The sequence below is a fragment of the Mirounga angustirostris genome, unplaced genomic scaffold, assembly GCF_029215605.1.
Source record: "Mirounga angustirostris isolate CCGP_5_RB_7025 unplaced genomic scaffold, mMirAng1.0.hap1 SCAF_3, whole genome shotgun sequence".
In the NCBI taxonomy this organism is placed as follows: Eukaryota; Metazoa; Chordata; class Mammalia; order Carnivora; family Phocidae; genus Mirounga; species Mirounga angustirostris.
The window spans coordinates 10,321,365-10,333,513 of record NW_026991711.1 but is presented as its reverse complement, the minus strand read 5'-3'; the positions used below and the strand labels follow the sequence as shown (position 1 = coordinate 10,333,513).

Below are 12,149 nucleotides of genomic sequence, written 5' to 3'. Positions count from 1 at the left end.
TTGTTACACTTAGTAGGAAACAGACTAACACAACATGAGACAGGGAGAGAAAATGAGAGGTGGATAGGAAAATAGCAAGCTCAAAAGAGTAAGAGCGGGTGCAAAGGAGTTACCTTGGCAATGTGACATGGTGGGGACGTCACTCAGTCCGAGGGCGACAGAAAATGAGCCAGGCAACACAGTGACCAAAGAAACATTTAAGAAGCAGACAATGAATCAGCTTTGGTCAAAGTCAAGTAATTAAGGAACTTATGTTAATTTTCGTATTTCTAAAAGGTACCACCTGAGGTTCACCTTTACCTTGAACACTGATCTGCCTCCGAAGGGGCTGCTTACCTCTGCGAGGTAGAACTCGTCGTACTGCCGTCTGAAGCTCTCTCCTTTGTGGTAGTTGCTCGCGGCTACTATCACATCCACAGTCACCATGCTCAGAATGAACATGTGGAACACAGACGACCGCATCATTTGCTGAGGAGGCAAAACAGATACACTCTCAACAAAGACAGAAACCGCTCTAGGAAGTTACCCCAATTTTATAGAGAGGAAAATGGAGGCTCAGGAGAGTTAAATAACTTCCCTGCTGTCACACAAGTATTGCAGGTGGACCCATAATTTGGACCCAAGTCTACTGCCTCTACTGAGGTGAAATAATTAGGCATTCAAAAATAATGACTGTTATTATGATGGCTAGCATGTATTCAATGCTTACAACGTTCCAGGCCATACTATAAGTATGTTTTTTACTTTATCTCTTTTCATCTCCACTGTAGCCCTACACAGCAGGATATATTCCTCAGTTTTTCCAGTGAGTTCAGAGAGATTAAGTTATTTGTCCAAGATCACACAGCAAGTACACAGTAGAAGCAGGCTCCAAACCCAAGTCTGTTGAAGTCCATCCATGGTGGGGTAGACAATATATAAAAGGAGAGAGTACAGGCTGAAGGCCTCGGGCAGCAAAAAAAGGAGAGAGAAGCTGGCCTATGGAAAGGACCTGAGTGCGTAACAACAAACCACTAAATCACATCCCTTGGCACCAACTGCCCAGAGACTAGCGCCACCACGCATGGAGGCCTTGTTTCTTCTTGGCACATAGGGGCACGGATCCTTCCATTTGATCTGACCTGAGAATTCTTCAATTTTGGCAACTAAAAGCACCTGACTGAAGTAGAACCTGGGGATGGGAAAAGAGAAACAGGGCTACCTCCTCTGAGCTGCTGTCTCATGCATCCACGCATGTGACTTCACACGGCCTTCCATACCCTGCACTTGTCACTGAGGACATGGGCTCAGAGCCAAACTGCATGGAGTGGAGATTCTGACACATACAAGTTCTGCAGCCCTGGGCAAGTTAGCTAAGCCTTTCTGAGCTTCCGTTTCCTCATCAGCAAAGTAGAGACAACAGTGGCCACTCCAAAGGTTGTTACCATTTTAAATGAGTCAATATTTGTAAAGCGCTTAGAGCAGTGCTTGCATATTATAAGTGTTCTACAAAGATTTGCAATAAAAGTGCAATTCTGTGAATCCAGGCATTTTTTTTTTCTGTCCAGGAATGGGAGATTAATTGCCCAAGGTCAAAGAATTAATTATGCTGTGTATTTGACGGAGTCCAGGACCAAGGGAGATAAATAAAGGTGATAAGATCTAATAATTTGAGAGATGTCGGAGCTATTGGAAAAGCAGATATTTAGTAAGGGTCTGTGTATGGAAGCATTACATCCATGTGCCTTTGACTTTATAGGTAATACAAAATCAAATCCCAGGACTGCCAATCAACATATTTAAAGGCACACCAATTTGCTTGCAGAAACTGACCTTCATAAGACAGATAAGCAAATCAGCCAGCACATTTCTACTCTCATTAGAATTTGTATTGTTATTTGGTCTCTTGTGAGAGTTACATTCCATAACTATTATTCCTTTCTTATACTCTTTTCAACATAATGTTCTATTAAAAATATTTCAACGGAGTTTTACTTTATCTGCATGACAGAAAAGCCACAACTCTCTCTATTTTCCTTAGCTGTGGATTTGTGTCTTAGGTAAACTGTTATTACTAAAAGATCCAAACAAAGCTTTTAGCCACGGCTGTCAAAAAACTTTTAAATTGGTTTTGTAACTGCCACAGCTTCCTTTGGTGTTGCCATTATAATTAGGTTGTTTTTTGTCTGAATGTCTACATGGCCTTGTTGGTACAGAGTCATTAAAATAATCACTTACAATGGATTTTGATACACTATAATCACCACAGCTTAGCTGACTTTCTCCAAAGTAGTAACTTTCAAATATTAAATAAGAATTAAGGTGACCAGTATGTGCAGTAGCTAAATCTGAATATTAGAACCAGTAACTCTAGCTTTGACGTGAGAGCTAGTGATATGATTCACTTCAGCTCAATTCAATCCAACCCATGTTGGCTGGCTGTCAGTTTCCTTAATTAAGCAGAGGGCTAGAAACATCACATTTAGACTCATGCTTATATCTATAGGACAGTACAAATTTATACCCTTCGATTTTTTATTTTATTTTATTTTTTTAAAGATTTTACTTATTTATTTGACAGAGAGAGACACAGTGAGAGAGGGAACACAAGCAGGGGGAGCGAGAGAGGGAGAAGCAGGCTTCCTGCTGAGCAGGGAGCCCAATATGGGGCTCGAACAGAGGACCCTGGGATCACAACCTGAGCTGAAGGCAGACACTTAACGACTGAGCCACCCAGGTGCCCTCCTTTTACATTAATTTATATAAGAAAATAAAAAATCGGGGCACCTGGGTGGCTCAGTCATTAAGCATCTGCCTTCGGCTCAGGTCATGATCCCAGGGTCCTGGGATCGAGCCTCGCATTGGGCTCCCTGCTCAGCAGGAGGCCTGCTTCTCCCTCTCCCACTCCCCACTGCTTGTGTTCCCTCTCTCACTGTCTCTCTGTCAAATAAATAAATAAAAAATCTTAAAAAAAATTAATGTAAAGGGAAATGTTAAAGTTGAGTCAGTTCCACAAAATATTATGTAACTTGAGATTTTTCAGAATTATTTAACATGGATGTGGATATATATACACCTATGAACACACATATGCATGTTTGTGTATATGTATTTATACATTTATGTATATATTTCTCTATGTAACATAAAACTCTTTGGATCCTGTATACACATTCAACTTTTTATGGTTCCCTTCAATTGCTATGTGATTTTGGTTTATATTTTTAAAAAATCAGACAAGTTTTACATATATTTTTAGTTTGGTTTTGATCCAAGAAAAACCAATTGTATGTGACAGTTGGAATTACCAAAATACAAAGAAAAGACTATAACAGAACCATCCCCAAAGCAGCAGTATCTGTCAGGAATGCTTAGGAGCCTCAAAGTGTGGTCCCTGGACCAGGAGTTTCCTGGGAGCGTATTAGAAATGCAAACCATAAGAGACTCTTAATCTCAGGAAACAAACTGAGGGTTGCTGGAGTGGTGGGGGGGTGGGAGGGATGGGGTGGCTGGATGATGGATCCTGGGGAGGGTATGTGCTATGGTGAGCTCTGTGAATTGTGTAAGACTGATGAATCACAGACCTGTATCCCTGAAACAAATAATACATTATATATTCATAAAAAAAAAAAAGAAATGCAGGTTTTCAGGCGCTATCCTAAACCTACTGAATCAGAATCTGCATTTTTAACAAGGTCACCAATAATTAATGTGCATATTAAAGTGTGAGAAGCTCTGTTGTAGAGGATACTCCTTGAGTAGCAGTTTAAACTGCGTGACCTATAAATGTTTTCACAAATTCAGGATTTCATGACTCTGAAAGTCTATAATCACTGAATAGAATAGAACAATACTTGCTGGAATATTATGGTAATATGTTAGGATACACCACCACAAAATGAATGCCTACCTTCCCCCCACTCTTCAACTCCAAGATTAAAACCCAACTAAACCAGGTTTATGAAGAACAAAGTATGTGTTGGCTTTTCAATCATTTGGGGCGAGTTTTATGAAGACCCATCACAGACTCTTTCATGAAGTCAAGTGATGTCTAGAATCTGGAAAAGGCAAGAAAATTATTTCTTCCCTAGACCTCCAAAAGTAATGCAGTCTTCCTGAGACCTTCATTTTAGCCAGCTGAAACTCATTTTGGAGTTCTGACCTACACAACTATAAATAATATGTTGTTGTAAGTCAGTAAGTTTGCAGTAATGTGTTCCAGCAGAATAGGAATCTAATACAAATATTGTTTGTGATTTTGACATACACCAGTTCAATCATCTCCTCTGAAGCCTGACTGCATACAGCACTAGCGCTACAGAATTCTACCTCACCAAAGGACTCCACCCAAGGTGATACGTCAGTAGGGGTCTCTGTAAACTTTATTACTACAAATGTAAACTCATTATGGCAACTAAGGTTTACACCTTACTCTGTTTTAGAACGTGTAATGAGACAATGGGTCTGCAGCATGATGCTGAGTCCCAACTCAAACAGAAGAATGAGAAAGGTCACTTTTCTTTTATTAGTTCTGAGTCCTACCACGAAAGGAATGTTCTCAAGAGACTGTGAAGTCTACACCAAATATGGATAGGGATCCTCACTCAATTCAAACTGACACCAAGATGTATTATCAAAACAAGACCACCATTTGAGTGCTTGGTTTGTGGCAAGTTTCCTTCCTAGCATCTTGTGTGCTGATGTAAACATATCATTTAATCAACAACCCTGTGTGATAGATGTTTTGTTACCTCCTTTCACATATGAAGAAAGGACAAGGTAAGGATAAGTAGACTTCCAAACTCATAGAGTTAGAAAGTAGTCTCATATGTTTTGGGGTGCCCGGGTGGCTCAGTCATTAAGCGTCTGCCTTCGGCTCAGGTCATGATCCCAGGGTCCTGGGATTGAGCCCCACATCGGGCTCCCTGCTCAGTGGGAAGCCTGCTTCTCCCTCTCCCACTCCCCCTGCTTGTGTTCCCTCTCTTGCTGTGTCTCTCTCTGTCAAATAAATAAATCTTCAAAAGAAAGAAAGAAAGAAAGAAAGAAAGAAAGAAAGAAAGAAAGAAAGAAAGAAAGAAAGAAAGAAAGAAAGAAAGAAAGAAAGAAAGAAAGAAAGAAAAAAAAGAAAGAAAGAAAGCAAGCCTCATATGTTTTGAGTCCAAAGTAGGTGCTCTTTTGCCTTCTAATAAGCAGTCAAAATGCTTCTGACGCTGTTCTATGTATTAAAGAAGAACGAACAGCAGCTCCTTCACTAAGTGTTTGTGATTAAATAGAGGGAACAAGTTTGTGAACCTTGTATTTGAAAGCTGAAGATGACCTGTTCCTCACAGAAGGGGGTAAAATCTCCAGGGTGGGGAAAAATATCAGTTTGAAGACAGGCTGAACTGAGTTCAAATCTTGACTCTGTGCATGATTGAACCTCTCTGTGACTTAGTGTTTGTATATGAGAAACGAATTTGAGATCACCTACATCTCTAGGTGGTAACATGAATAGAAATGAGACTATTTAATATAGAGTCTAACACATAGCCAACGTCTTGCGCTCAGGACTCTTATTATTATTACTACTGTATTTGAAAACACTCTAAGCATTTAAAGGTAGAGATAGAATCAGTTGCTTATGGGGAAGGTAAGAAGGTACAATACGAGAAATCAAGCCAAGGAGATAATTAATCTTGAGAGGAACCGTGAAGGTGTAGAGACTTTTAGAAAGGTCTTATGCTATCCCATTTTTAGCTTGAGTGCTTCATTGGAGTTATTTCTATTAATTTGTTCAGTAATTTTGCCTATAAAACACTGCCTTAAAGATTCTGAAGACCCTGTAGGCAAACACTCAACAGATCAAAACTGTGGCCTTCGAGGCCACAATGAGGATAAATTAGGATAATGAATAGTACAGCTCAGAAATCAAATCTTTCTTTAAATTGCTGCTTGAGAGAATAAAATATCCTACCTTGGTAAACAAATTTCATGCACTGTACATTGTATCAACCATGTACTAAAAACTGTTTTAATTGTCCAAAATAAACATATTTGGAGAACAATGCAATTACACAATGATATTCTCAGAAACCATCTTGCATATGCAGCCATGAGCATAAGAACAAGAACACAGTGTTAAAGACCAAGTACATAAAACCTAAAATACATCTCTCATGTGCAAGTGGTGCATCTTTCGTTTCCCGTATTTAGAAGACATCTGGTATATGTTACTTCTAAAATCAATATATAAAATAATGCTGTCTGATATAGAGAATTGTTTAAAAAAAAAAAAAGCGAATGTATTTATAACAAGACTGAAAACAGAACCAGTAGATGTCCTGAGAAACTCTGCCTTTCCCATCTGCCCCTGGAGAGCCAGAGGATAGACGGAAATCCACAAGTGACTTCCCTCGAAGGTAATGAAAGTCTGTGATATCCGTGAATAGGTCAAGCCCTGACCGGGTTGCTCTCTTTCCTGGACAGTAAGCTGGGGGACTTCCCAAACATGGAAGTCAAATTGTAGAAAGAAGGAAGAGGAGGTTCCTAAGGTATTTTCATCTCTTGGCCAGCATGAGCCTATCTTTCACTCTACTCTGCAAGAGTAAGGTTAGAGGTTAAATCGTAAATTGCCACACAAGTATTTATTACTGTTATTAATATTTTTCAAACGCCAGCTCCACTGTGTGATGCAAACAAGATTTTAACGAAAAGTAAATGCATGCCCAGTGGAAAAGAAGTGCCACTAAGAAGGACCGACTATTAGGCTAGTAAGTCAGCTAGTCACATTTCTTCTAGCGTGTGCTAGAACAGCATCTACGTCCCTGCAGCCACAGCCTCGGCAGCGCCCTCCCACTCTGACTCTGGACTTAGCCATGTGGCTTGTGTTGGTAGCAAGACAACGGCAGAGATGATGTGAACAGAGATTCAGAAAATAGTCGGGGGTTGAGACTTATTCTTGCAGCTCCGTGGACCATCACACCGACATTCTAGGCAGGCTTGCTGCATGGAGCCCATGGGCCCCACCATCCCCTTTACCCCGAGAGTCAGCCATGGCCCCGAAGCAGAGATGCTAGCTGACGAGCTAGCTGAGGATGCTGGCTGACTGCAAATACAGGACGAGCCCGGCCAGGATCAGCTGAGCTAAAAATTCATGAGCAAAAATCAGTGTCTGTTTTATAAGCTGTTAAGTTTTAGGGGGGGGGCTTGTTGTTTAACCAAGCCTGTTTCCTCACCCCGGGCACAGAGCTAAATGACATTACTTAGCCTGTTAGCCTCGACGTGGGGCAGTAAGAGTGGTTCTCATCACCGGAATGGAATGGAAGTGATGTGTCATTTTGAAAGGGACAATTAAGAAAGGGCGTGCCTTCTCCAAACTCTTTCTCTCTTCTCCTCTATAGTGACCTTGGAAACTAGGTGCTTCAGATGGGATTATCAAAAATTTTACTCTCTCTCTCTCTCTCTCTATGCCATCTTGATTGAAGGTGGTTGGGGAACACAGCTGGCCCCACGTGTGGTGTGCTGGAGCTGCAACTGTGTAAATCTCTCCCCAGCTTCATGTTCAGTTAACCTCAAATTGGCCATAGTGGGCACACCATGGGAATTAGCAGAAGCTACCAGTCAGGACTCTTCCACGTCAAGATGGTTATTAAACATTTTAAACATTTGCAAGCACAGCACTGCCCCATGCCCAGCTGCCCCAGCTCTCTGGCACCTCCTTGTTACTCGAGGCTGGATGACATATGTATCATCCCATTCTGATACCTAGAGACCCATCATGACTCATAATGCCAAGGGCACTCACATAGACCCTCTCACTCTTGATCCTGTTTTTAGATGTATTGATGTGAAGTAAGTAAAACAAATTAGGACATTTGAGTTCAAGTAATTTTTTTTTTTTTTTGAGAGAGAGAGAGAGAGAGAGATGGGGAGAGGGAGAGAGAAATCTTAAGCAGGCTGCATGTCCAACACAGAGCCCAACACGGGCCTTGATCTCACAACCCTGAGATCATGACCTGAGCCAAAATCACTAGTAGGATGCTTAACGAACTGAGCCACACAGGTGCCTCTCAGGTACTATAATCTTCTATCTGTATATTCCAAGGAGCTGCACCATTCAGCCTTGGGCACAACAGGACCCAGAGTGATGACTGCCCGATGAGGCTACTGCACATATTCCAGCAATAAGCCTCCATAGTGACCATCCCTTCCCCAGATCCTCTGATTCTGACTTACAGTCAATTATAAGTGAAATGCCAGACTGCAGGTGCTAACATTTTCTACTTTCTCACTAGCGTTCAACAGGCCATAGAGTTACCAGCTAATCTCACCAGATTTTCACAAAAGGTGCTTTCTTAGTCTTAGTTATCAGTATTGTTGTGAGTTTCTCTTTGTCTTCATGAGTACTTTAGTGAGAAGTTAGGAAGGTCCACAGCAAGGCTGCTAGACAGGGGACCTTACACTATGATGATTTTAAGGTCTTTGGACACTTCAATCGACATTCCTGTAGCTAATTAAAATGTCTATATGTAGAATCACTTCAAATTTACTCATATGTTTATTTTTATTTTTAGTATTAACTGGTAGACAAGTGAACATAAAACTTTTGCTTTAAATTCAAGAGGGGAATCACAAATTTGAAAATGAAATTAAATAGCGGTCATTTTCAACAAATTTTAGATCTGACACAGTGAAGGGCTTAGGTTGTTACATTTGATGAACACAGAGTTAAACAAGAATTTTTGAACTAGATAGTATCTTCAAGTGGGTGATTCATTTTGAGATACTTAAATTATTGAGGAAAGAGAGAAAAACAAATTTGAGGGGTTGAAAAAACAGGCAGGAACTATACTGACTATGAAATGACACGTTTTTTTCATCAGCTGTAGGGCACGGAGGGAGTCACACTGCTCCTCCAAACCCTTCAACTGCACTAACTGTGCTGAAGACAGAGATAAATACATAGCAATTTCAAACCTTAGCTGAGGACTTTAAGGAGGGCCGCATATTTAACCCCAGAAAATCAAGGCTCAGAAGAAGAACAACGTACCCTTCATTTTTTCCAAAGGTGACAATGTAACAAATATTTGATGGAAATTCATCTCCCAAGACTGTATTATGAATGCCTGGCATAAGTTGGTAAATGTCTCCTGGTTAATATAAATGTAAATATCGAAGAGTCATGGGACTTATTCAAACTAGAAGATGAAAATATACAACAATATAGGAATTTAGTTTGGGATAATCTGAAACGCAAATAATTTTAAGATGTTTTGAATATTTCTTTCTTCCATGAGGCCCCAAAATCAAAGACACCGAACCATTTAATCAACAGAAGATAGATAAATAAACAAAAATAGTATTAATTTTATCTTATTTTTATCATGTCTGGTCTCTATTCTAAATATAATTATAATTTGAAATGCATATATATTCTATTTGTATATATAAATATGTAGAATGTATATTTAAATATATATGTATATAAATATATAAAATATATATACTTACATAAATATATTTTTTATATATATACTATATATATATTTATATATATAAAATGTTTAGAATTGAAAAGTTACACAATCAGCTCCTCTCTTTAGTTAATTTGGCCATAAATGGTTTCAAGACTATAACAGGTCTCTTTCAATTAGCTTTTTTTTTTTTTTTAAAGATTTTATTTATTTATTTGAGAGAGAATGAGATAGAGCGAGAGAGCATGAGAGGGGATAGGGTCAGAGGGAGAAGCAGACTCCTCGCTGAGCAAGGAGCCCGATGCGGGACTCGATCCAGGGACTCCAGGATCATGACCTGAGCCGAAGGCAGTCGCTTAACCAACTGAGCCACCCAGGCGCCCTTTCAATTAGCTTTTTAACTACCTTCTTATAGTTTTGGTTTGTGCTGTTTTGGCTCTAGATATTTTATTCTTCCTGTTCTTAATTCCCATTCCAGGTTCTTATAGAATACTTTTTATTCCTTTTTTTCCCCAAAAAAACTCTTCCTCCAAGCCAGCTGTTTTATGTTCTGCTCTTAGAGACGAAGATGGGAGTGTGTCCGCACACCCCAGTGTCCAGGAGGGGTGTCATGGGCCTCTGCGTAACAGGAGGGTGAGAATTTGTGTCTGCTGTGTGTGAGGTGGTGTAGTTCTGTACATGAAAGCACATGTATGTGTACACTCACATATAATCCCCCAAATATTTGCCAAGCACTTATCATGTGAAAGCTATAATGGAAGCAACCAGAAGTAGAGAAGAAAGTGACCAAACTGAACTGAGGCGTCAGAGATCAACCACTGTATTGAGGAAGTTTTGTTTGACCTGATTTTGAAGGTAGGGCCATTAGATTGGGATGGAGGGGGGATGAGTCAAAGAAATTGAAAAGACTGAATTAATGACAGAATTGTGGACAAGTCAGACTCAGGGAGGATGATGGGGGTGCATCCTAGTTCTAGAGAGGCAGGAACAGCCCGTTTCTACGTGGGAATGGGTCAGGGAGAGGTGTGTTTGATTTTTCAAGATGAGAGGAGCGGGCGCCTGGGTGGCTCAGTCGTTAAGCGTCTGCCTTCGGCTCAGGTCATGATCCCAGGATTCTGGGATGGAGTCCCGCATCGGGCTCCCCGCTCGGCGGGAAGCCTGCTTCTCCCTCTCCCACTCCCCCTGCTTGTGTTCCCTCTCTCGCTGTGCCTCTCTCTGTCAAATAAATAAATAAAATCTTTAAAAAAAAAAAGATGAGAGGGGCAACGTGCTCATGAGAACAAGTGGGCGCATGTCTGTTGGACTCTTCGGGACACTGCTGAGATGCAGAAACAGGGCTGGAGCAACTGCATCCCGCACACTGCACTAGACATTTTATGCGCATCATTTCCAATCCTTACAAACCCCCAAGAGATGTCATTATCCCCATTTTTCAAGTCAGCAAACCGAGGCTCTGGGAGATTTAGCAAATCGTCCCAGGTTCTCCTGGGCCAGTCTCAGCTGGGCCACACCATCTCGTCACCTTGGTCTGTAAGCACAGCAGAGGTTTGCTTGTGGATGGAAGCTAAATTCTCCTGGGTTCAATCAATTCTTGAGATTGTCTGACAGTTCCTGGGAAGGTTCATTAACGAGACAGACGTCTGAGAAGTGCCTCGCATGTCACTTTATCACTTAAAATACACACATCACACAGTCCACCTCCCCCAATCTTTGCCTTCAATGGAAATGTTCTCAGAAAGCATTAAAACACTAGAGTAATAATTTTGCCACCATTTGACCTACTTATGGTTAGAGCCTATTATCTCTGTTCTTTACAGATGGAGGCACAAGATGCTACAGAGAGAAACGGAGCTCGAGCATACTTCCATTTTCTTGTCAGTGATTTTCTTTGCAGTAATAGATCACTGGGTGTGTTTGGGAAGATGGCTCAACTGTGCGGCCACATCTGTCAAATTGTCAAGAGACGAAAACGCCTACCTGAGAGGCAGGAGAAAAATGGCTTGTCACAGCGCAGCTGGGGACCCATTTAACAGAACTTTTTATCATGCACGAGAGTGACCTCTTCGTGCAGCTGTTGCTGAGGCTAAAATAGAGTTTAAACAGCTAAGTAACTGGTTGATGTGAAAAGAGTCAACTATCACTTCTCCCTTTTCTGAGATGCACAATGAAGCATACACTGAAGACACTTTCTAAATGGTTTCGGTAATACCACCTAAGAGAACTGCACCATCACCTGAAGAGGGGAGAACTGTAGAGTGTGCATCCAGATGCCAAGCACTAATATTTCAGACATATCTTTCTAATATCTCAGTGTCTTCTCCATTAGACAGAAGTGATACGCCCTTTAGAGTTGCACAGAATTTCTGAAAATTGTTTGGAAAAAATCAACAGGTAAATGGGCTTATTTACAGAATGAATAAGCAATCTACAGAAAGTGGCCTATAAATCTATTCAAAAAGTGCTCAACTTCCACAGACTGTAAATCAGGGAGATCTAAACTGAATGTTGTATCTCCACACCATCAGGTGTAAAAGTCTGATAACATCAGTGGTGGACAGGATGCGAAACACTGATAATTGCTACAAGTTGCCACTAGGAGTAGAAAGTGCCATCTTCCCAGTCAGTAACCAGCTACGTGACCTTCACCAAATTACTTAAGCTCTCTGTGCCTCATCTGTTCCACAGAGGTCAAAACAGGTCACAGGGAGCCTTTGTTCC

At 40.8% G+C, this 12,149-nt stretch overlaps 1 protein-coding gene across 1 annotated transcript in view; it reads right to left on the bottom strand.

The window, feature by feature from the left end:
• Window positions 1-12,149, bottom strand: part of NALCN (sodium leak channel, non-selective) — a 312,103-nt gene that overhangs the window by 178,857 nt on the left and 121,097 nt on the right. The window contains exon 11 of the mRNA XM_064585923.1: window positions 337-468. Within this exon, the coding sequence (XP_064441993.1) occupies window positions 337-468 (132 nt within the window). The remainder of the gene's footprint in view (window positions 1-336; window positions 469-12,149) is intronic.